We start from the raw sequence: 26,432 nt of genomic DNA on the forward strand, positions 1-26,432 counted from the left end.
CCTTTCAATGCATTGTTTTTCCTTTAATAGAGGGCGAGTGTGATTGTCTGAAAAGTATTACCTGGTTGCAGCCTTCTCATCTCGTCTGATATGTAATGCAGCGTCAAACAGGGCAAACTTTGACCAGGTTGTACTTCTAAAGCACCCTAAACGTTAAAGTAAAGTTAGACTGAAGAAAATTAGGTTTTTAAGTTAGCTCTAGGGCTGGATGATATGGCTTAAAAATAAAATCTCTGATTTTTTTCATACCAGATCCAATTTCCAATTATTTTGCTTGCTTTTTTTCCAAGGGCCAGGCCATGAGAATGTATATTTAATTACAAAAATAGTCCAAATATTAATAGAATAATGACAAAATGTGGCCAGAAAGATGTTTTGAAATTACAATAAAATTGTTTCTCTCATTACAACAAAAGAATTGCTGTACAGAGAGAAAAGCTTGGATTTTTTTTTGTTGGAGTTATAAAATTACTACTTCATTCTTCATATATTACGACTTTATTTTGGTGAAAATAATACTTTATTCTCATATTATTTAGTCTATATTCTTGTCCACAAAAACAACCAAGCCTTACTCTTATTCTTTTTAAAACGTGCTTGAGAAACAAGATGGCTGCCTGGTTGTGCTGACATCGCCTCCAACTATGGAAGCCCAAGGAGTGCAAAATCCAGATTCTCCAAAAATTAAATCTTCAAACACCAAAGTATTTATTAATTGATTAAAATCAATTAATCGCCCAGTATTTGCATTGAGACAAAAAGCGAATAAATTCAACTGTTTTTACCACTTTGCCAGGTATTTGTTTTTTATTTAAGCAGATACCTTAGATACCTGCAGAGCAGGGGCTTTGTTGCTAAAACATTCCCGCTGCAGCAGTTGTGCTTGTGGCCAAAATGTGAATTGAGAGACCTCCTGACAGTAGTGAGAGAATGTGTGATAGAGATCTGATTCAGATGAACTGCGGGCAGGGAGGTCGGGTTATCTCATGATCCCTTGCGGCGGCCTGCTTGGACACATATCACAGCGTGCAGCTCTGTTATGGCCTGACGCTGACATGCTTTATGGACAAGCATATTTGCTGAGGTCTCCCTCCACGCTGCAGTGTCAGTAACTAGATGTAGATGGCCCCGGCCCCCGCATCCGTCCTCCATCCTCCCCACATATGGGTTTCACATATGTTCTGTCAGCGACTCTGGGATCGGTCCCCCTGGGCCAGACGCAGGTCAAACACGGAAGGCTTGACCAGTTTTAGTTTTTCCACTCAAGCGGTCAATCTCTAGGGCCCACAGTTAACCTACCTCACTTTTCTCCCCCCTTACATGACTATCTAATGGTTTTGACACACATTCCCTGCCTCACAAACAAACAAGAGGCTGTGTGTGTGTACACATCAGCTCCCAAACCTCTTCACCCTCCCAGTTTGACAGACGTCTGACCCTGACTTTTCCCCCCTCTTGAGTTATTTTTTAGTGAGGCAGCCTGCTCTTTGGGGATGTCACTATCCGAATAGACAGATGAATGTTGGGGTGGAGAGAGGCAGACGGGAATGGACAGATGATAGAGACATCATCTTTGATGGTTGGGGGAGGAATCTGTGACATCTGACATCATAGAGACATCTCTCACGCCCCACATCAATAAACCTGCACCCTCCCTTTTAAAATGTGCTGTTGTGGCTACATATTTGGTCAACATGATTTAATGTGAAGAAACATTACCTGATTTGCGACGTATTACTCCATTTTTCCACTGTATCTCCAGGAAGGTGGTCTTGGCTTGAAGTTCAAAGTCCTAGTGAGGGAATTCATCATTCATCAGAAGGAGGAAGAAAGGAAAACACAGCTAAGGTTTCACAATGGCTTAATTGTATCGGCAATTAATCTCTCAAAGTTTCTGTAACTAAAGGAACTACAAATACTCCCAGAGGACTCCTTTGAAGTCATAAATAAGTAATCCTCCAAGCTGTCGCACATGTTTCGTACTTACAAATGAGTTAAACAAATATAAAGATTCATAAATTTTAGTTATTATAAATCTAATCTTACCTGTTGTGACCTCAAACCTTGGCGTATTTTATTTGGATTTCATGTAATAATTCACAAGTGGAAAGAAAACAATAAAAAAAAACATTTCAAAAATGTTTTTACAAATAAAAATCTAAAGTGATGGGAATTAATATTTGTTTCTGATGAATCCAGACTTCCTAGAACCACCTTTTGCAGTAATTAGAGCTGTGCTTTGGGGCATTGCAAATATATTACATTTTTGCTGTCATCAGAGCTAAATTCACCCAGTTGAACTAACAAATTCATACCAGTACACACTGCAAAACTTTGACTGCAAAATGTGCTCTTCCAATAGAGCCACAATTGCATTAAAACATGACAAATGCAGTCTACTATTTGAAAAAAAATATTTAGGAAAGACTTAACAGTGAGAAAACAGCCAATAAAAGTTGTACACATTTGTAAAGTGGAAGAAAATGATTGGTCGTTTTCACCATTTTGTATGAATAAAAAAGTTTGGAATGCATTTGTATTCAACCCTCTTGGTCAGATATGTAGAACTTCTATGTGACTTTTTTTCATCAACTTCTAACAATGGCAGACTTGAAGTTTTGCTTATTGGTTTTTGTGAAACAGCTTAGTTGGACTGGATGGGAAGTACCTGTGACCATTCATTTTTAAGTTTTCCTACTGATTCTCCTTTGGATTTATGTCTTGAGTTTGACTGGGCCATTCATACAAAGAGCAGGACCAACCAACATCCCTCCCGCCGCTGAAAAAATAACATCCCTCATATGGGTCATTTTTCTTTCAGTTCAAAATTATGTTCTACATTGTGTTAATCTTAATACAGTACATAGATTTTTTTTTTTTTCAGCGTTACCGTGACAGAATTTAATCTTGCAAGGCACCATATTTCCAAACAGCCTTCATGCAGAATTTTCATCTAACAGAATCTCAGTCAGTAAATGATGAACAATGTTGACAAATGTTTTGTGACTCTCATCTGTCATTCTTGTCAATCTCTGCTCGTCTGTTGTCATGTTTCTTGGTGTGACACGGATATAAATAGCTCTGCCTGACCTGTTTGTCTTCTCTTGTTTTATTTTTCTTCTTCTTAGATTCGCGTTGATGGTCCTCCTCATGGTGGCGTCCAGTATGAAACAATCTCAGTCATAAAGGACGGCAGCCCCATCCTCCGAGACATGGCCTTCTCTCTGGACCGCAGCTTCCTCTACGTCATGTCTGATAGACAGGTAGGCGTGAGTTTTTTTAATGTCTTTTTAAACCTTGTGCTCCCTAATTATACAAGCTATCCTAACAGGAGCACGGATGGCTTTTAATGCGTTTTGTGTGTGCGTATGCAGATGCTTAAATGTCAGGGAGAGTCTGTGTGGCTCCAATAGGGCCCAGGATGGCTCACCTCTGTACATTACCAAATCCACCAGCTCCTGTTGGCTATAAATAACCTGTGTGGCACAGCAGGGGGTTTGGGGAAGGGGGGGGGGAGACATTCTGACAGCATTTGATAATGAAGGAGGAGAATGAGGGCAGGGACAAAGAAAGAAATAAAGAGACACGAAAAGGGTTAGGTAAGAATGAGAATAAGGGAGGTGAAGGACTCCTTCCTTTTGCTGGCTGTGGTGAGAGAAAGAGTAATGAGAAAAAGAGGGACAGCTGGGGAAGTGCATGACTTAGAGTAAAGGGAGGACCAGAGAGTGCAAGGTCATCCTTTCTTGTTCCTGATGAAGTGACACAGCATCGAAGGGCAAAAAAGGAAGCGACCGATAGCCATCAGTACAGCCGACGCGACGCTCGCCACAGGTAGAAAGGATGGGGCCAGACGCCGGTGGGAGGGGAGACGCAAGGACGGCTCGGAGGTCGGGCGATAAAAGGGGAAAAGGAGATAGTTGCAGAGAAAAGACATGACAAGAGGAGGAGAAGTGAGAAGGCTGCAGAGAACAGAAGCGGCTGCAGGGGACTCGGTGGCGCAGCCGCCCCAGAGACGGGCGACGTGCAAGGCCGACAGTGTCAACTGATGAATTACCACCCTCACTTCCTTATCTGCTCTATGAACACAGTCAACAACTGGCTGGCCACCGCGCACAGGTGTGAACTTATACAGAGCAGGAGTCTTTATTTCCTCTATTTTTTGTCTTCAGTTTGACAAAGAGATTTGGTTGCAAGTTTAAAAATATTATTTTCATTTGAAAAAGTGAAAATCAGATCCATTCTTTACACATAGTAAGATATATTTGATATGTTTATTTTTGTTAATTTTGATGATTATGGCCTACAGTTAATGGAACTCCAAAACTCAGTTTCTTAGAATGTACAGTAGGAAATAGATTTGTAAAACTTCCTAAGGAATGTGGGGTATTCAGTACTTGAATGCAGTTGCTTTTTTCACGAATCTCTCCTCCAGTCTTCAATATTGAGAAAATCAGTCTGTGACACCACTGAGGTATAAAAACAAAAAGCCCAGGTTGCTTTAGATCCAGCCTTCAACTCATCAGGTTTGTTTGTGCCTCTTATCTTCCATCTGAAAATACTCCACAAATTCTCTATGGTGTTTAGTTCAGCTAGTTTGCTGGCCAATCAAGCACAGTGATGCTACGGTCATTAAATCAGTTTCTCCTGGCAGAATGTGCAGGTGTGAAGTCCTGCTGGAAAAAATAAATGAGCAGCTTCATGAAGCTTGTCAGCAGAGGGATGCATAAAGTGCTCTAAAGTTTCTTGGACTTGATGAAAAGACAACAGAACAATGGAAGCAGAGGCCATAGCTTAGCCCCACTTAAGATCAATGAACAACAGCTTGGAATGTAACAGTTGTAAACCATGTTCTAGATACGTGTGTGCAGAAATTGTTGAAACAGTGAAATCACATTTATTTACTTATTTATTCCCCAAAATAGAATGGGCTTTGCTTCACAATTCTAATACCACATTTTTTCCTTCCACTCAACTTTCCATGAGTACTCTTAGACACAACTGTCAGCCAGCTCTTGAGCAGAAACATTTTACAGCTGGCCCACATTCTGGAAAATGTCAGTGGCTGTTTGCTGGATAGATGTAAGGTCTGCAGTCTTTGTATTCCACCTTGTAACCATAAAATTATATTTTTGTATTAAAAGTAATAATATAATAACCTAAAAATTTTAAATCTAGAAATGTAGTCATCTTATGTTGTAATTCTCCTAAGAGACTGAATTTTGAGTTTCATTGACTAAAAAGCCATAATAATTACAATTAACATAAAAATGCATGATATACTGTATGTTACTCTGCTTTAATTGAATCAATAGAATATACTGCATATTTTATTATGTTTATTGAGGCACCTTTTATGCAGTTTGCTTTCTTTCACTCAGTAATTTATAAGTTGCTCTGCATTTTTTAGCCATGTACTTATAAACAATAAAACAGTCACATAAACATATCATTTGACCCAGCAGGAATTTAGTACTTGAATCAAAAATCCCTTCAATTATTCTGGGAAAAATTAATATTTAAAGTCTCTGGTCTCTCATTTTATCAGAATTTATGCAACAAAATATTTAATTTGGCAACTTGAATTTAATTACATCTTTTCAGATCACTAAGAGTCAGTTTCAATTAATAAATACCATGCACAGTCAGAATATAGAAAACACAGAATTGGACAGATTGCACAAGTAAAGAAGAGTTTGTATGGAGTCTGAAATGATTTTCCCCATGTTTACTAAATCCTTTATTCCCACTTATTTCACAGATGAAACACGCTTTTGATGTTGAGCTCATAACTGCTAGTCATCTGAATGAGAATTTATGTCTGTGGATGTTATTAGTATTCAGCTTGTAGACTCTTCTGTCTCTCTCTGCAGGGGTTAGGAAGGATCGAAGCAGATGCACTCACACACACACACACACACACACACACACACACACACACACACACACACACACGCCAACATGTTCAGCTGCTTTGGAGATGTTGCCTTGAATGTTTAACGATACAGTTCGATAGTCACACCTGACAGATTGGCTGAATTGGGATTCAGTTCTGCTTTTTTTGTTTTACTATGGGATTCTTTGACTCTGCAGCAACAGTTTTTCAGATTTTATACTGCTCTCTCTTTGCTTGATCTGAACAACTGAAATCTAAGGACATGCATTAAAGATCTGCGATGCTATCTGTCATACATTACACAGCAGATACCTTAAACAAGCCCTGCTGCACTCAGTGGGAGACATCTATTTGACCTTTATCTCAACATTGGCTTAAATGTCACCCCCAATCACACATCCAGACTTATCACGGGATATATCTTGTCTAAGGTCCGTTTGTTCCCGTGAGTCTGACTGATGCAGGCTGAGGCCAAGCACATGGCGTTGGGAGATGGCAGAGAACAAAGGAGGGATGATATCAAACAGGAACCGAGGCAGATTTGGCTCTAGTTGCATTTCCGACTTGGAATAACAAAGAAGCCCTCTGTGTTTGGCACAGTGGGAAAGGGAGCGAACAGAAGAGAGGGAGAACATGAGGCTGGAGGAGAGAAACAGAAATTGAGGAAGTGAGTGTAATATTTGCAAGGCAAGGCCACACTGGTGGACCTGGACTCATTCTCACTTCTGCCCTCACAGCTGCCAGGTTCAGAATCTTTATGATTTTAAATATACAAACAAGCAGTCAAAGTACAACGCAAAGTGCTTACTTTGTTTATTTACATAGGTGCTACAGTCGAGAGTTCACTAGCTCCACCAGTCCCACATGGAAGACAAATTGGCCTTTTAACACTACACATACATTCAAGCATCTGTTCTCCATTCAGTATTCAAATGGTGTTTACCTGATGCTTTTGGGGTAATTCCTCAAAAATGTGTTTGTATTGCTCATTAACATAGCGTCTGCAAATTAGACTCAACAGACATCCTTATGTTATCTGGTTCTCATTTGTTACTTCCTTATATTCAAATAATGGATGCTATTCTTCCTGTTTTGTACTCACCCCATCCTGCTGTCATGTTAAACGGTGCTTTATTTAGTAGATGTAATGGCAATGCCAGCAGTAATATTAATGACAGCCTGAGAATGGCGCAATGTGAGGGCAGCGCAGTGGAACTGATGAAAAGACCTGGCGGACTTGTTTCTTCTTCTCCATCAGCAGCATCAGTGTTGTGTATGTGGGACTTGTCCTGCTGTAAGGTGCTGGATCATCACTGACAGTTTCAACACGTCTAAGTAAAGAGGATTTTCTTCCCAAAATTTATGCTGATGTTTCCTGTGACACCGCAGTGAAAATATTGTGACTACTTAAACTTTTTTACACGCAGCAAACTATTTCAAATATTTTATTGGAACTTTATACCAAAGTCGTGCATAATTGTGAAAGCAAAATGTGACGTGGTTTCAAGCATATGTTCTGCTAATAGAAATTTGAGAACTGTGGCCTTTCACACATTTGATCTGTCACCTACTTGGCTTGTGACAAATTTCATAGGGAAAAAAATCTTGCTTGGTAGAGACAAGTTTTTTACCTTTTTTCTTTTGTGAAGCGACTTGTTTGGTTTGCTTCTTGGTTTTCATGACATTTCTTTTACTCTAAAAACCAAATGTGATCTACTTTATCAAAAACAGAAACCATGGAGGTTTGTAGTTGTACTGGGATGAAATTTTGATACACAGTGAATTTAACAGGATTTAAACTCTGGTTTCTGTCTCTTTTTGGCACAGTTAGTTTTAAGATTGATCCAGGGTGATTGGATCTCCACTGACATAATAATAATATTTCAGATTGAGATCAATTTCAGACATCAGTGGGATTAGTTGCAAACATTTTACAGCAAATACCAAGAAAGTGGTGTGAGGATAAGAATAACTCTGCTTATAAAGATGCACATGCTGAAGGTCAAAACTGCTTAACTTACAAGACCTTGTTTGCAGGTCATGATCAAATCCCTACACAAGTGCTGTAAATAAGTGGCTGAGCAGGAGATTTTCCATTTAAACAGCCAAGACAGAAAAATACATTTTGGCAAATATTGTCTTGTTTTTATTGGTAGGCGTCCATGAATTCCTGATCTTGAGCCTCAAAGACTATTTTTGTTGACATGTTGCTTCAAATTGTTAATTTCAAATTAGCTACCAGATGCGTCTGGTTTTATTTGGAGGGCTGAAAATATTTTTCTTTTGTCAGCTTTACTACTTACAGTATATAGTCCTGTAAATGGTCTGTTGGTCACCATTCAGTAAAAAGGAGACATTTCAAAATCAGTTGTATCGCTTGTATGCAGGTTTTGTAAAAAGTCGACAGGATCCTAATTTTCTATGCACATTCTTGTCACTTTTCTGATAAATTTGATGGACTTCTACACATGACAAGTGGCTCATGTAGTAGGATTATGTTTGCTACTGCTACTACATCCAAAATTATATTCCCACAGTTTTGGTACTTGACTTGGTTGCAATGCCATTGGCAAACCCAGTGATGAACAGAAAAGGTCATAGCTGTTGTGGTGGATTCAGCTGAGCTGCCTCCTGGACACATCCTCGAATCCTTGCTTTCTTTTCCTCCAAGTAATATGAAATGCCTTCTGAAATGTCTTACATTCCCAAATCCACCTCACAACATTTAATATTGCATCAAAAGCTGTTGTTTTCAAGCTGAATACCACATCATCCACTGGTGGAGCAAAGCACATGGCTATGTAGTTCACATGATCTGCAAGTATTTCAATGGAAAGCACAGGGGGATTGTTTTTTTTTTATCACAGGGGGATTGTTTTTTTTTATCTGCTGGTAGGATGAATATGAAGCCAGATATGCTGTGCTGACTGTGATGCAGTATGCTATAGCAATAACAATTCCAACTGGCGGTCTAGTCAAACAGGTGGACAAAGTGTTCATGTTTGAATGGCAGCTGCAGCAGAGCTTATTTATTGCTGCTTTTGCCAGCTCATGCAAATGTAGAGCATTAGATCTGTGTTAGGGTTTGGAGTGGTCTTGCTTTTTACCCACCCCCACCTTTTTTACTGTTTCATGTTTTTCTCTTTTTCTGTGCCCAAAAATACAAACAACCTCAGCTGCTTTATTAAAACTGGATCTGAATTAGCTTTTTTTTTTGTGCTCTGTGAAGGTTTTTGGAGGATTAGGTCAACCGAGGGACATGAAACACAGTTAAGGTCTTGAACAGTGTACATGGATTATTGTTATTCTTTCATTTATGCAGCACTGAAATGAATGGCTTAAACTCATTCTGTAACAAGTCTCTTATCCATCTTGCATTGATTTGGCCCAGATAGTAAGGGTGGGCACACGTCATGTTGAGAATTAGCAGCAGCATTATTTCAGTTGTGGTCAGAAGCCAGTACACAAAGACCAGGCTGTAATGTATTATTCATGGGAAACAATCAAGATTTAACATGTGAAAGGGCTTTGAAGTGGAACCTGTGGCATAGTCCTACCACTGACAGCTCAAACCCGCTGTTAAAAAAGCTTTTTTAACAGGAAAAATCTCACATACACAGTGTATTAATTTCTTTAAATGTAGCGAAGGGACACATGTGTTGACTTTGTAGTGGTCTTGAATGGTTTTGTTAATTTTTATAGGTTTAGCGCACAACCATATATAATAGACCTCTGCAGATTTAATGGAGTTCCCAGTGAAATAGAAGCTCTCTAATTGCAGGCTTTTTATAAGGATGAGTGTGAAATTCCTGACCAATGGAGGGATACTGAGCCAGCCAAGAAAACTGTCTCGTTTTTTATGGCTAGACCCATACAGCGTTCACCCATGTGCTGCTGTCACTCTTCAGTACACCCTTGGCTCTTTAGAAAACATTAAATCCTGTCAGCTTCCAGTGTTTGTGTCCCATCCTGCCTTCATCTGTTACTTTCACGTAAAAAACCCGGCAACATTACAGAAAAGAAAACCTCATATTTTCAGCTCTACCAATTTATTCCAGTTGCTCAGCTGTGAAATTTAAATTCTGTGCATGAGTTGTTTGTTTTTTTCCAAGCCCTTAAGTCTTTCTATGATGTGTTCTTGGAACCCGTTTTCCCAAAGAGTCCCCCCCTTGGAAGTTTTCAGTTTTGCATCCAGACTGAGACAAATTAAGTTGCTATTATTGTGACTAGAGAAAAGAGAATTTACCTGTCAAAAACCATCAATGACAACATTATCATAATAGTAAGAATACCTTTGTGGTGTTTCAAGTTGAAGCAATTAGTCCATGTTATACATTTTTGTTAAAATTTCTGTGCAAGGGCATTTAAGCTGTAAGATCATGCCAGTTCATCAAATAATGCCATATTTTTGGAAAGTAAAGTCAATAAAGAAAAACTGTCTTTTATACAGTGAAACTTTTATATTTAGAGCCCCCATCTGGTGTGTCATGACCCAGGATGTAGTCCAATACTTTGGCTTGAACCACTGTTTATGTGAAAGAAGTGGTCCAAGCTAATGTTTTCTGTCATGCTCTGGAAAACTGTGAAGCCATATGGCAACACATGGACCACACATCTGTGTCTGTTCCCCAGTCACACAGGGACTCGACATGGAAGTACAACATCTTTGGGACAGCTTGCCATCAGTCAAGCAGACGACATCGGTCTTGATAGATTGCCGTTTGAGTTCTACCTGAGATGCAAGCACAACAGCAGGGTCAGTTTAGAGGCTGTTTATAGGGTGAGGCCAGCAAATCATTCGCATGACTGCTTCCTCTGGTTGCTTTTCAGCTGAGAAACAAATCTAAAGCTGAAACATGAAACTTCACGCTAGATTTTTTGCTGATTCTCAGGCAGTCTTGCTGTTGCTATTCACGAGTGGTCAATACACACGGTCAGCCTTATTCAGGAAGCCGTTCAGCTTTTCATTATAAAAATAACTTGCATTGTCCATCTGCCGCTTGTTAGGTTTCATTAATCTGAAGCTCTGATTGATAAATTATTTTTGTCAAAACCCTAAAACACTTTCTAAAATGGAACATACTCATATTGCTGATGATTTTTACAACATTTATTGTCTGCACCTAAAACAAGTATACACACTTACAGATGTTTCTGGTCTAAGACCAGAACTGAGCAAAAAAGTTAATAATATAATAAAATAAAGGTATAAAATATTAAGTATGTTATAGAACCTACAGAGTTTTAGAGTACGTCAGTATTAATATTGTATTAATGTTGTACTCTTGCAATGTTTTGCCTGCAGTCTACTTGTCTTCCTTTCCTATACATAGACGTCTGCTTGGGGCAGCACATTAGGTCAATTGCCAGACAAACAAAACACTACAGGAGTGAGTACAGGTTCTCTTACACTGTGAACAACATATAAGTGTTTAGATGACCTGAACATCATAATCTTTCATAGTAAAAAATGGAAATTGCTACTGTTTCAGCTCTTAAAAGGTTGCTTTCTTAATTTCTAATCTCCATATGTGGATTTTTCCAACCTAAAGAGACCGATAGAATGTTTGCATGTTTATTGGAACATGTGCTCCGTGTTTTGTTTTTTTGCATATGCCATTTATTTGTATGTGCTGTGTCTGATCAGAGAGAGGTCAGAGGTTATGGATAGTTCAAGGTTTAACCAAGTCTTTTCAAACAGACATAAGGTGTTACTATGCAGATCTGGTTAAATACCCCTGAAACGAGCTACGCTTCACTGCTCTTCTGTTGCTTTCTTATGCTCACTAATAAGTGTCCCTTCACCATTTTAGCTATGTTCTATTGATGTTTTGCATGTCTGAATGTCGTGCTTCATGTGCACCCTTCTTTGCAAGCCCACCTCACAAAAGCACCTCATTTGCATGAATCCCTGAACTGGCATTGTTAATTGACTTAAGCTAGGATTAGTGTTAATCAGGTTTTTTTGCCCTGAAACTATTGACCAACCCTAACCTCATTATTTGATAGCAGCACACGTCCTGTCAGCCCCCATCAAGCTGTTAATTAAAAGAAGCCTGTGCACACCAGTGTCCCGGCCTGACCCTCTTTGTACATCCCATTTGTCCCCCCTTTTTTCCTTCTCATACCCTACCAACATGGCTCTTGCTATAACAGTGGAGGTCAGTACAAAGTATTCCGTAGTGCTCACATTAACCTCAGAAGCTAGATCATCATGTCATGTTAGCAGAGCATTTGGATTTAATTTGAGTCATCTGTAGCTTGACCTAATCTATGGGACAAACTTACTGCAAATAAATGAATTTCAAGTTCAGCGTTGCAGGTTTATATTTCACTTTGTGAACACTTTCACTTACTGTGCAGTTAACTTTCACAGTCCTTGTGGCGTAATAGAACATAATAAAGATACCTGATTCTGGGAAAGTCAGATTCCCTTCCTGTTTGAGAGATCTGGCAACTGGTAGGTTTACTGTTGCTCATACAAATGCAGTTATGCCTCAGTAATTGAAAATTTAATCAAAAAGTTAAATTCTTTTTATATAGATTAATCACACACAGGATTTTCATACAAAAAAAATCAATCTACTGAAAAATATGTACAGTATCAATACTTGGCTATGACTTCATTAGTGCTGTGGGTCATGGAGATTATTAGCCTTTGGCATTGTTGAGATGTCAAGAAGACCCAGATTGCTCTAAAATTGGGCTTCAACTTTTTTGCGTTGTTGGTTCTTGTCTTTCATCTTCGTCTTGACAATACTTTAGAGATTGTCAGTGATGTTCAGAATAGGTCGGTTTACTGGTCTAAATCAAGCACAGAGATGCCATTGTCATTGGAGGAGTTACTGATATTTCTGGCAGTGTGAGCAGATGTCGAGTCATGTTGGAATTTTAAATTAACAAATGTCAAAACATTCCTGGTAGGTGACTACTCTAACATTCAACTTTTACCAAGACCAGCAGATTTACATGGCTCCCCAAATCATCACTGCCTGTGTGAACTTCACTTGGGACTTCAAGGAACATAAATTTTCTTGCCTTTCCACTGCTCCTCCAGACTCTGTGACCTTAGTTTCTAATTAAAAAAGTGAAATCCACTTTCATCTAAAATAAGGACTTTGGACCGTTGAGCCCTGTGAATCTCTCTCAAAATTGTGATTGGGATTTGCTTCACAATTGTCTTAATGCGACAATTTTCTTAACAACAAACTTTTCATTAATTTGCTTTATTAACTATTTTCTAAACAAACATGTATGGAAGTTGACGATGACTATCTGTCCAGCTGTTAAGTCACCTTGATTGTTGTGTAATATGCTGCTATTAGGACCATTTTTACAGCTCTTCTGTTATGTTCTAATTGTCTGTGCATTGGTTTTTTTTAAATGTTAGTAATCATCAGAATTAACCTAAAATACACTATCTGTCCCTCTGAGTGTATCGAATCATTGTATGAGCTGCATTAAACTGATAAAATTAATGATCTTTAACAATGTTTGAAAACTGAAAATGTGGGGGGAAAAAATCAATAATAATGAAATGTCATCATCTCAGATTTCACTTCTAACTGGATGCTGGTGGTTCTGTGTTGGACTGAGGTTGGAAATGGCTTTGTGAATATTCAGTGCAGAATTTTGTGCATGTATACTTTGTAAATGCGAGCCAAAAGGAATGGTCCAGGAGGCATCCTACCAGAATAATCAGCTCTATAATTAAGTGCTGAGACTACGTCAGCTGCCTTCATACTGTCCCCCATCCCCACCTCCCCACTGCACCTCATTCTGTCTCTTTTCACTCTCGCTGTCTGCCCAGGATTTGTCTGCTTCCTCCCAGCGCCTATGCCGAATGCTCATGACATTTACTGTGAGACTAATGGCAGTGCTTCAGTCCTCCTAATTGTTAGCTTTAATTGCAATAATTATTTACAAGCCTAATTAAAGCCTAGAGAGTGTCAGGGAGAAACACGAGTGCCAGTTGAAGGAACCGCGAAAGGGCTTGTCAGGAGCCAGGCAAAGAGTAAAGCAGCACCAATGTTTGGTCGATAATTGGGGAGGCTGTGTCTGAAAGTCTCTCTTGCTCTCTCACTCTTGCTTTCATTGTCCCACTTCATGTATATTAGTTCCTTTCTCTCCAAGTGTTGACAGTGGAGTCCAGTGAGTGTGTGAAGTGTGTTGTAGACAGTTTTTAGGTTCAGCGAAAACAGTTGGGTTGTAGCAGTCTCAGTCATCAGCTCTGGTCCAGGTGTTTAGAGAAAAGGTCTCACACTGCTTGTCTTCTTTCTTGTTTGAGATGTACTGACAGCTTTTTTATGACACCACCAGCTGCCCTCTGACCGACTGAAAATTTGTGTGTGTGTGCCACATGTGAATTAGTTTGTCACTGGTTGCCTTTTAGCCAGACCTTGAGTTCATATGCTGTCTTTGGCAGAAACGCAGGTGACCTTTTGTGCCTAGCTGTTTGCAGGCGTGTGCGTGAGTGTGTGTTTTACTGACTGATAATGGTCATGCTGCCAGGGCTCCAATATGTTTTTCGTCTGTCCTTCACAAGGCCAGGTTTACAGGACACAGCAGGAAGACTTCTGCTTTTGATGGGGCACCCATGGCAGCTCAACCCTTCCCTCTCTCCGTGTGTTGGAGTTGTGCAACACACCCCCCAGTTTTCTCTACCCTTCCCCACCTTTCTCCACCCCTTCCTCCTGTCTTTTTTTCCTTTCTTCTCTGCTGTCAGAGCAGCGTCCGATGGGAGAACTCAATTCCACAATGCTGTTCTTTGATCCCCTGTGGCTCAATTTGACAAAACTGTCAGCCTCCACCTTAGTGATGGATTATTTCATCGCCTAGTTTGTGCAAGTGTGGATTTAATATGTGTACGTGTTTGTCTATGGAAGTGTATTTGATATTAAATTAGGCCAGGTACGCTTTTAAAACTCTTGGTGCCCAGAAGAAATAACAGTATGCTTTAAAATCCAAAAATCCCATTGCAGATTCAATTTAATAATGTGTATCTTAGATCTTATGTATTTCTTTGGTGTACTTTTTGGTGTACTTTTCAAAAAGCATGTACATCACTTCAGAATATGTGTTACTATAAATGATTATCTACGTACAGTATGTCTGCACTCATTCCTATAGTTATTTTCTGCTTGGATAGTTGCTATATATCTGTGTTTTTGTGTGATCTTAGTGAGATGAAGATCATCTGTAGACATAAAGAATATAATAAAGTAAAATCAACCAAAATGCTACATGCATTTGAGATATTTAATAGTTTTCAGAAAGCCTTTATGTTCACATGGATGTAATGAAGACATTTTTTCCCTTAAAATAAACTCACTCTAGAAAGTATTTAGAAACTGCAGTTTGCATGTGGATTGATTTTGACAAAACATCATTGTTACCCTAGATAGGGCCTAACTCAGTTCTGTACATCCTAGTTTTATTGTTTGTAAGTCACTGTTAATATTTTTGTTTTGTATAATTGACATCTTGTATGTTTAGCAGTATTTCCTTTATGTTCTCAGATATAAAATAAACGAAACTTTAAAACAATATTAAAAAAGATAAGCCACAGGGTAAACAAAACCAGAAATGTAGATTATTTTTCTTTCTTATTTGAAATATAACCATGTTGATGACCTTTAGCTCTGATATTTGGAGCCATAAGAATAACAGAGCTTCCAGATATAGCAACACAGTAAAGGGCTAAAACATGTCGAGTGAGGTGTCTGAAACCTGCAGTTTATCACTCAAGGCAATTAAAACTAGAGTTCTGGAACCACAAGCACTATGTACCTCGGAGGCAAAATGTTTATTAAATTCCCACTTTCCAAAAGCAACTGGGGAGCAGTTAATTTGGCTGCACAGAGGCAGCTGTCTGAAAATTGTGCGATGAGAGAGAGAAAAAGACAGAGGGTGGAGAGAGAGACGAAGAGAGTGAGACACAAAGGCAGTTTGGGCTCATTATGTTGATTTTTTTCCCTCTACTGCCAAACAAAGACACCCAGGCACTTTCAGACACACCAACCAAGATCACTCGCAGTTTGCTTTCTTTCTCTAACTCCACGGAATTTATTTGGAGCCAAATCTAATAATATTTTCTTCGATGTAAAAGTTTTCCATCAATCTTTGTGTTTCTGATTCTCACCAAAGGCTCAAATTGGAATCAATCATGGATGTTATTAAAAGGTCTGATGAGGTCTTTGAAGAGCCTCACCAGTACCTCAGAATCCCATTAATATCTCAGTGCTGAAGCCCCGCTGAGCTGGAGTTTGCATATTGCCCAAGTAGCGTGTGCAGAACACATAAATCATAAACAATCATAGACAGACACACACGCATAGTTTTAGATTAGATGATGTGTTCCTCACCACCTGAGCCTAGTTATCAATACCTCCTTCCCTATCTGTCTCTCCATCTTGTTCCTCACAGACTAATATTCATCACACAGACACACATGTGTACCCACAAGCAACAGCCCTGAGAGCAGCGGGGTGTATCCAAACCCTTCATTTGTATGTACATGGTGTATGCTGGAAGAGAGGCTGAAACAAAGAGAACAAACATGCTCACTTGCGCACACACACATGCTGTTACACACTCACGCACACATGCTTACAAAAAATAAATAAAAATAATACCACACTCAGACATGCGCTGCAGAGTCCCTCTGTGGATCAGAATTCATCTCTGTCTGCTTTTCCACTGCAAATCAATACTCCCGTTGGTCGACAGACAGCCGTTAAGTGTGCCAGGGAGGCTCCCAACACACTCTCCATACACACATATGACACACACACTCAATGCCTGTTGATGTGTGATGGCCTGTGCTGCTTCCTTATTAACTCCTCACATGCTGACTGAAGCATACACCTCATTACTGGCTGCATTGACAGTCTGGGATCCCACTGAGAGACACTCAGACAAGTTGGACAAAGACGAGAGCAGGAATGGATCGAAAGAGGTACAGTGGGGCGACAAGCATGAAGGTTGTCACACAGACGAGCAGCCCGGACAGGTGGGTAAAAATAGGTCGACACAAGTGGATTGACTGACAAGGAAACCAGTCAAAAAGCTACCAGTTAGTGCAGTCGGTAAAGCAGAGTTATAAATAAATTTATAATGAGGAAAGCCATGCACATCTCTTTGTTACTAAAGTGAGGTTGACCCTGAGTTCTACACAAAGATGCAACAGACGTTAGATGTTAATTAACAGAAATAGACTGTAATCTGACATTATCAGGCAATGAAGAAAAAAGATTCACACTATACGAAGTTGGTAACAATATGATTTGGAAACCTGATTATTATGTTTATCTTGGTAATTGGTATCACAATGCTGTAAAAAATGTGTTAAAAAAGAAAGACATATTATTATATACCCACGGTCACAAATTAGTTAGTCCATAATTATGTCCACAGTTAATTTTTTTGCTTTTATAATTTGAGTTAGTGAAACTTTTTGAGCCAAAACAAATGTTATGCTATCATGTTTTTAGCAGTTTTAACATTGCCAGACCAATCCAACGACCATTTCAGCTTTGCTAGGAGCCTAGAGTTTCTTGAAAACAATTATGTATGATTAGAACATTCAAACTCCACACCGAAACACCCATTTGGTTGGCAGGTTGTGCCACCTTGTTAAGAGATGCATAAACCTGACTACAACAATCACTAGCATTCTAGAGAAGGAATACAATCTAGAACCTGTTCAAGATAAATTAAAACAAAATCCAAAGTATAGAGCAGACAGGAGGGGCAAGATGTTAGAGGAGAGCTGGGGAGAAGATAGAAGAAGAATGAATTGGACAGAGTGCAGTTTCAGTGATATCTTTTAATTGTAAATATGACTACATTTGCAACTAGTGAAAATGAAAGACTAGCTTGTCCCAGGCCCGGACAAAGCTGTTAGCTGGCCTGTTTGAGTCCACAAATATTATGGTTAGTTTTCCCTAACAATAAGTCTGGCAGAGATGGAAATGTAGTTGGATCAATTTTAGCAAATCATAGATTATAACATATAAAATGAATAAAGGGTTATAGTTTTGAAACCATTACATTAGAGTTTTTATCAATGTAAGAGTGGGATTTCAAAACCAACTGCTGATTTCATATCATATTAGGCAGTGAAGTGGGTGCTTTACCTAAAACCTGATTCCATTAGCTATGGGACACAGTTTGTTCTGATGTCTGACGGTGGCTAAGTGGACAAATGCAGCCTTTTATGACATCACTATGGCAGAAATGTAGTCTATTAAAACACAAAGTCCCTTATGTAATTGGTTCAATGGCAGTGCATTGCAGAATTATGGCACTTACATTTAGTTTAATTGACATAAGGTGCACAATAGTGGATTGTTTTAAGTTACTGAAATTAAATAAACAAATACTTGAACTATGCTTTTATATTTTAGTTACACCCTTGTGCTTGCCGAAGTTGCTTAACCAGTAGAACATTTTTTGACTTATCAGTCAAAGTAAGTGTTAGCTTAATATACAGAGGAAATGAATTCAGGATTTTATCATTCAGGTTCAATAAAGTTGTCAGGAGCATTAATAAGAACCATAATGTTGTCCTTCAGGTGGTATACACTGGGTTATAAAAGTAGTAGAAAAGCTAACATAATCTACATAACAGCAGGAGATTTCACTGGACAACCCTAAAAGATCACCTTCTGAAATACATTAACATATAAATAAAACAAAACCCCTGAGAAACTTAAGCCTAAACATTACGGAACATGATTTGTTGTTAAATTTTGCACAAATTGCAAAGGGTTATTTGACCTGGATCCTTTTGCAACAAAAGTATTTTTAACACTTTGTTTTATTTAGATTTTTGCATGCATGCACAGTTGCACATCCAGAAACATCTTAAGGTACCTCTGCAGCCCCTTGCTTCCATTTTTTAAATGTCAGTAAACTGTTACCAGTGAGAAAGTGTGGTACAATGGAGCTGGTAGTTCAAAGTGGTCAGCCGGCATGGATGTAATTTCCTCCTTTTTAGGCTCCTGACTGAATTAGACTGCAAGGAAGCCACCTTGACCAGCAGCCACAGAAAAGAGTGAACCCAAGAGTGGGGAAGTGATAGTTTAGGAGAAGGAAGAAAAGAGATCAAAATAGATGTGAAGATAAGTAGAAAATAAAGGTGAAGAAGGTCTATAAAAAGTCACGCACTTTAATGTGATAATGTCAGTAACTATCTGAGCATATTTAAGGCTGTGGAGTATCTTTAGCACTGCATGACATTTTACTTTTATTCTAAGTAACAGGGTTAAGTCAAACATAAATAAGTAACCAAGGTTTTTCTTCGCAAGTCTCAATGTTTTTTTGTTACTTATACTGAGTAAATATGTATCCTTGGGAAAGGCAAAAACAGATACAAGGAGTGGTTGAAAATTCAATATCTCTCAATGTCTCTATTGCTATGAATCAAATTGTTGATAGGAGCTATTGAAGAGCATTCCTGGCATTTTTTAGCAGCAAGGACTACAGTTAGATATGTACCAAAGCTCAGTTTGTGCATGATGGAAAGTGCACACAACATTCACCTTTTTGTTTATCATATGATCCTCCTCTCCTTAACCAAAAAGGCGATTGAGGACATACATAATTGATAAACTCCTGGCTCCATTGACTTGTTGGATTTTTCATCCTTCTCACTGGTCGATTCCCTCACTCCATTACTTCTATGCTCACATTCCCTCCCCTGCCTCCCACCTTTCCCTCTGACTCCGCCCTCAGGGCATTTGGGTTGTAAATATCTAAACACACTTGCACACGTAAACAGAGATTAGGGGACTGTTCCATCTTCTTTACGTTGCCTGCTGCCCCACTTCGTCTTTAATCTATAATGTTGACCGCCTGTTTGGAGGACTCCGACTGGTATTCAGTGCAGTGTTTGTAGAACTGGTTGGTTTATTTGTTCAGTATGGCATGTGTTCGCTCTCATGTCTGTATGAGCATATTTTTTTCCCTATGCTTAGACTGAAAGAAAAGGTGAACCAGTGCTGCTGGAGGACCATGGAATATGTTTTAATGATTCTATGGTATCTATGAACAATACAATAGAGACTAGAAAACAAATACAGTCTGACAGGCAGGGGCAAAATAGCATTACGTATAACTGTTTTCTGCTTTATTTGAAATTATTGCTACAGTATTGCCTGTGTTAGAATTCATATTTCTCAAACATTTCCACATTTTGCGAATCCTCTAGCTTTAATGTAGTTCATTGGGATGTGATATGAAAGGCCAACAGAAAGTAGAAAAACATTATGAACTAGAAGAAATAAATAACAAAATTGCATTTATTTTTATAATAAATTATATGTCAATATTTTATTTGCTGCTCTTTACTTCAGTTGAACCACTTTTAACTTCAGCTGCAGCTTTGATTGTTTTGAAGTATATAAAACTTAATAAATATGTTTTTGTTGCAAAAAACAGTTAACGCTTGAATTGGATGGTGAAGATCAATCCTTAATTTATGCCACATATTCAAATACTCAATTTGATTTTGGTCTGGACAAAACCATTTCTGTGTAGCTTTAGCTGGATGCTTCCAGTCGTTGTCTTACTGGAAAATAAATGTTCTCCGAAGCCATACTTCTCTTGCAGATAAAAACAATTTGTCCTTTCAGATTCTTACTTAGAACAAAAAAAGTGCAAAATAGTGGAAAACGAGCATCACTTTCCAATTGGAAACTACTCTGTTATCTGTCTTAAAAATTCTCTTTGAAATACAATGTTTGTATTTATAATGCAACAATTAAAGATTAATACTTTTGCAAGCTACAGTACTTAAAATTTGTTATATAGTTCACATTTAGCTTTAATTGTCATGGCCACTTCGTTTTCGAGTTCAAACCTCGGTCAGAAGGCACATGCTTGACCTGCTCCTCCCCTTTCTTGCTCCCTGGCAGTTTTGTCTCTCACCAGTCTGTTCCTCCTGATGAGCTGCCAGGGATCAAGTCTGGCAGGGACTAAGGACTTTCAGTGGGGGTTAAGCCCTAAACTGTGATTGGAAAATGATCAAAGTCATCAGTTTTAGCTCAATAACCACCTCAGCCTGCTATCACTTCTACTGTAAATGAGTTAGTTTAAATATAGCAGGAGGTTCTTACTAACAGATACAGTATAATTTTCTTTCTTTCTGCTCTAATGTCTTGATGTTTTCAATTGACCTACATCTTAGATCTCAAACTAAATCGAGGAATACAAAGAATATGGGGGTGGGGGTGTGTGTGTGTCTGTTTTATCTTTCAATTTAGCAAAATAATACAAAAGATGTGCTGAGAGGTGTTGGCCTTGACGGTATTTGTTAAAAGCTCCTATATTCACACCTAATTATTTGTGGAGTATGTGAGATGGCTCTTTGGGTAAGCAGAGCTGTGTCATTTTATTTAGCATCAGCCTTTTCTTTCCCTCTCCCATGTTTGGCCTGTTAAAATCAGTGAGTAATACCCTGAATATTTTGCTCCCATTTCAAAATCAGTTATCCAAGAAAACCACCTACCAAAAAAAGGCCTGACCTTCAGAAGAGACTCTAATACACATATTGCCGTGTCTCTGAATTCCACTTTGATGTATCCTCAATGTATTCTACATTAGACGCTCATGTAAGAAATCATAGGCAGTGGAAGAAAATCAATACCTTGCATTCCTACATAAAACTTGTTTCCTTTAAATGACTTGTCACAAAGTCTTCTGACATTTGTAACAACAGCAACAGCAGCAAAAAGGGAAAACAAGCAATTTTAAGTAGCAGCTTCTACAGACGGAGCACAAGACAGATACAGTAGAAAAAAATCTGCAGGATACAAAGGTTGTAAATTGTTTCAAATACTCAATGAGAAGGACTGTTTGCTGCAAAATGTAATTACTTTATCAGCTTCTGGAATGTGTTTTAGATGACCGGATCTCCCAGCTGTGGTGGTACGTTAGTACATTCAGCTCAGGGCCTTTACAAGATCAGCAACCCGCACAGCCTGGCAATCACGACCGTGTCCCAATTCTGTCCTTAATCAGGCTCGGAGTAATTGGTGCGAGTCTCGAGGCATGATTATCCTTGGACTAGCCACAACACTTCAACAGAGCCTCTCACCTTGCTTTTCACTTCTAGCCAGAATTAGAATGAATATTAATGACCAGTTGAGCGACTGACTGAACCCTCAGGTTGCGTAAGGCGAGTAATTTATCCCACTTTTATTTCTGAAGAACAGGGGCTCATTCACAGTCTAAGAAAGTTTCAAATTAGATCTAGGTAGTTTTCAACTTTGCACGAGTATCTGTCCGTCCGTTTGTCCATCGATCTTTAGAAAACTCTGACTAAAACTTAATTAAAAAGGGGAACATTTAAGATTTATTTTCTCATTGGTTTAGCTTCTTTGCAAAGAAAGAGAAAGTCTCCCATTTTTATGGAAAAAGACACCACAACACCACAGTGCAGATATGTTTAGGGTCTTTGATGGTAAAGTGGATGGATTTACATCTTAGAGGAGGGAGGAGAGCGTGAGGCAGGGGGATATGTAGCTGTTGTCCTGAGTAGAAGCCTCAGCTGGATTACTAGAGCAGATTAAGGGTTCAGTCGTCCTTGTGTTGGTCTCCTTAATGCAGAAAAGAGTGGCTGCAGGGTCACTGTGGGAGTACGAGACTGAACATTTCATCGCTTTTCATTCGTTCAGCAGAAGTATTTGCTCTGCTTTTGTGCCTTTGTCATTAGTCCCGCTCAAACACACACACTCACACACACACACACACACACACACACACACCCTCGGTTACACTGGCCCCTCCCGTGCCTTTCTCTCTTCCTCTCTGCTGGAATGGGTATTGTGTTCATGATCGATGTGCCTCATTCCAGTGACGTGGTATCCTGGCTTACTCTCATTAAAAATGGATAGGTGTAGAAGGAGGGGTCACTGGTGTGTGTGTGTGCTTGTGTGTTTATACATGTTTTAAAGGAGGTGTAGATGACAGGAAGTCCCAAAGGTGTTAGCTGTTTGCCATGCACAGCTCAAGGTTTTGAAGGTTAGAGGGATTGGTGTTGGTGCAGCTAGATGTGGAGGTGTTCCTGAGGTCAGAGCCTTGGCTGTTGCCTTGACGACAGCGTGCAAAGTAGTTTCCTCTCCATTACTGGTGACTGGGATTTTTTTCTCTTCCTATTGCTTTCTCTTTCACTCTGGCATCTATGGCACATCTGGCTGCACACACCGGGTCCCATCAGAACCGCGTGCAATGGGCCGTTTCCACTCTGCTCTGTCCTCTTTTATAACTTTTTTCCTTCTTCTCTTCATGCTTGGCCCCCATGCCCCCATCCATCACAGAGGTACAGTGAGTATGGCTTGGTCTCAGGGCAGCGGGGCACAGGGGCAGAAATTGAGCCACCATTCATTCTCATGCTCACGAACAAGGAAACAGATGAAAGTCTTTCTTACTTCTCTGTAGTGCGCATACGTTGTCAAACTCTGTTTGTTGCCACTGCGAGAAATCTCGATACTCCTTTGTGATTTTCTTTTTCTCCAAGAACCGTTTTAAAAATAAGGTACACGTTTTTTTTTTCCTCTCTAGGAGCATATGTCCCCAGGGATTTTATCTTTTGTTTATTGCTTTTTCTTTCATTCTGTTTTAGAATGAAAAAAAACACGTTATTGTTGAATGGCTTGATTTTCTCAATAAACAGGAGTTAATTCATGTGACGCATTTAAATCACAGTAGACTAGGTTCTGCATTCATTATGGTGAACAATAATGCTCTTATAGCTGGCTTTCTGTAATCCCTTACCTCAATATTTGTGTCCTGTCAAATATGGAGTCCTGTCTAGGAGTGTAATGTAAACTAAAAAAGAAGGAAGTCCAGTCCCGGTCTCCAAATCAAAGGCAGGAAATCGGTTGTGTGCCAAGCAAAGTGGATAATTTACTCACAATAAGTGAAAGTGCTGGCATAAACACCAGGAGCGATTTCAGTGTGAACCAAGAAGAAAATAAACAAAAACTGCTATTTTATAAAAAAAAAAAAAAAAAAGGTTAAACGGACACCTGAGCAGAAAACAAAATGTTCCCCAATATTATACTTCTTACTTTTAGTTTCTGATCTGTGTTGTTTTTTTTTTTGTAAAATTTTGACCTGCATAAAACAATGTTAGCCAATTCTGATTTCTTTTTTAGAACCATATTATGCAACGACAGAACTGAAAAATATTTTGGTCAAGCGAGTTACCATTAACAACGTAGAGAGACTGTTTTAAAAACAGACAGATTGCATCTTTTAAACAATCTTTAGCATCTTATATCAGCATTTAGCATTGCCAGCATTACAAAAACAGTCTTTGTCTATTTCTTAGAGAATGACTATCTTTACCTCTGAGATTTACAAAAAGTTGGAACAAATTTCCAAATCCAACAGGTTCTGTAATGGAATAAAACAGAACACCAAATGCGGTACCCCATTCAGCCTGCCTGTTATCTGCTGAAAGTTTCTATATAGCAGTAAAGTTAATTTAGACTATTTAGACAGCTACAAGTCACTATCAGTTGTAAAAGTTGCCATTTCACAATTCCTAACCATTGATTGTCTCACTAATAAAAGAGGACCTCATGAAAAAGACCTACTGCTTTACAGTTTACTTAATCTCAGTTAATAAGAACTCTGGAGTGTATTTTTGCATGGAACTGTAATTTAAAGCCAGGCATTAATGTGGCTATGTATTTTAGCTAAAGAATATTTATTCCTTGGCTACTTGTCAGCTATAATAATGAGATCTGAAGGCTATTCAGACTAACACTGAAAGAGAGGAAGCTGTTTTAACCCTCAGCTGTCACTCTGTCACCCTGATCGCTCCTGTATGCGACTCCACTGTAGCCTCTGTGGTTGAATAACCCCCTGCGAGGTCAACTCAAGCTGGAATTCTATTAGCATTCATTTAAAAGTAGGGCACAGGGCTTCTCTCTGACAGTGCTAAACTTACACTGTAGTCATCTTTACCATGTCTTCCAAAAAGATTTGTACCCCTTAAGCCTTCTTCACTTTTTTTTTTAAAGTTTTAGCCATAAACCTCAGTGTTTTATTGGAATATTATGCAATAGAACAGGGCTTTTCAAATTAAGGGCATGCTTTCCAAAGGGGGCACCAGAGTTCTTCAAGAAGGGGGGAGTGCATTACATGAGAAAAATAAATAAACCAAAAAAAGTAGCTGTAGGCATTAAAGAGGACCAAATACTCTTGGTGTTTGTGGATGGTTGAGATTTCAAAGACAACTGTACTAATTGCCTACATTTTCTGTGATCAATTCATTAATTTCCCACAACCCACACGGATACTTTCAAGTTTGAGCTGGTTGGGTGCCTAAGGTATCCACTGCACACCTGTTAGTTTGGTATAAAGTAGCAGTCTGACAGAAGTGCATCCTTGTGACTGGTTGCACCGACTCTCAATCTTATGTGAATACTGTTTCCCGCCAAGCAGTCGAACGAGTTCGCAGTCATAAAAATTTATCTTTCCATGAACATGTCCAGCGCCGCAAACTCATGCTTCAACTATGTGCAAACCTCCATGGAGTAAAGTATTTCAAAGTGTGTGGGGGGGCTTTACCAAGCCTATGTCAGACACCAAATGGAGAAATATTTAGTACATAATGTAACCCCCATACACTATGCTGGTCTGTCTGTATGTTTAATGTGTTTGTTTGTTAGTTCTTAGAATGTCCTGTAGAGGGCACTAGACCCACATTTCTCCTGTGTCGGTACGAGAAGAAGAGTAAAGAAGAGGGAAGAAGAAAAAAAAAAGGCAGACTATGCAGACTAAGCACATTTCAGCAGAAGTAGAGAAGTTACTACGCATAAGTGCTGCTGTGATATGAAAGAAATCTGTTTATTTTGAACTGGATAATGTACATTCTGTTCTGAGAGTTCTCCGGTGAGTCTGTTTTATTTTCAGCTGCTCACTTACGCAGAATGGCTACCTAGCTGGAGCTAACGTTACTCAGTTTTTTCGAACTGGAAAAAAAACCAACCGGAGTATAAAGTGTCGCTCTGTTGGTTTTTTTTTTTTGGACGACCGATACCTGAACGAGCCAGTGGAGCTCCAGAAGCAGGAGGGTTCCGCCGCCATCTTTGTGACTCGGACTGAAGCCTGGAAAGACGGAGGGACTGCTGCTGCTGGAGCTGGATATTTTGCGTGGACAACAGATAAGCTTATTGAACAAAAAAGGGGCCCCCAAATCTTTTTTTTTATTCCACAAACTATTTGTTCATGAACATTTTCATAACGGACAACTTATGTGCACATTGACTGAACTGACTGACTGAACTGTTATATTGAAGGACTAACTGGAATATGTAATTTCTTTTGTTGAAATAAGCTTTAAAGCTACTGTTTAAAAAAACTACCCTCAATTTTCTATATATTTGATATTTTTATATAAGGGTGGACAACTTAAGTTTATACCTTAATTTTATTAAGGTAATTAGTGTTACCTGGATTATTATCTTTTTTGTGGGGAAAGAAAAATAAACTTGAGTTGTTAAAACTTGTATGCTTATCATCT

General features: G+C 39.0%; 1 protein-coding gene across 1 annotated transcript in view; it reads left to right on the forward strand.

The window, feature by feature from the left end:
• Positions 1 to 26,432, forward strand: part of plxna2 (plexin A2) — a 214,620-nt gene that overhangs the window by 86,594 nt on the left and 101,594 nt on the right. The window contains exon 4 of the mRNA XM_005798917.2: positions 3,129 to 3,263. Within this exon, the coding sequence (XP_005798974.1) occupies positions 3,129 to 3,263 (135 nt within the window). The remainder of the gene's footprint in view (positions 1 to 3,128; positions 3,264 to 26,432) is intronic.

This window comes from Xiphophorus maculatus, chromosome 1 (genome assembly GCF_002775205.1).
Source record: "Xiphophorus maculatus strain JP 163 A chromosome 1, X_maculatus-5.0-male, whole genome shotgun sequence".
Classification (NCBI taxonomy): domain Eukaryota; kingdom Metazoa; phylum Chordata; class Actinopteri; order Cyprinodontiformes; family Poeciliidae; genus Xiphophorus; species Xiphophorus maculatus.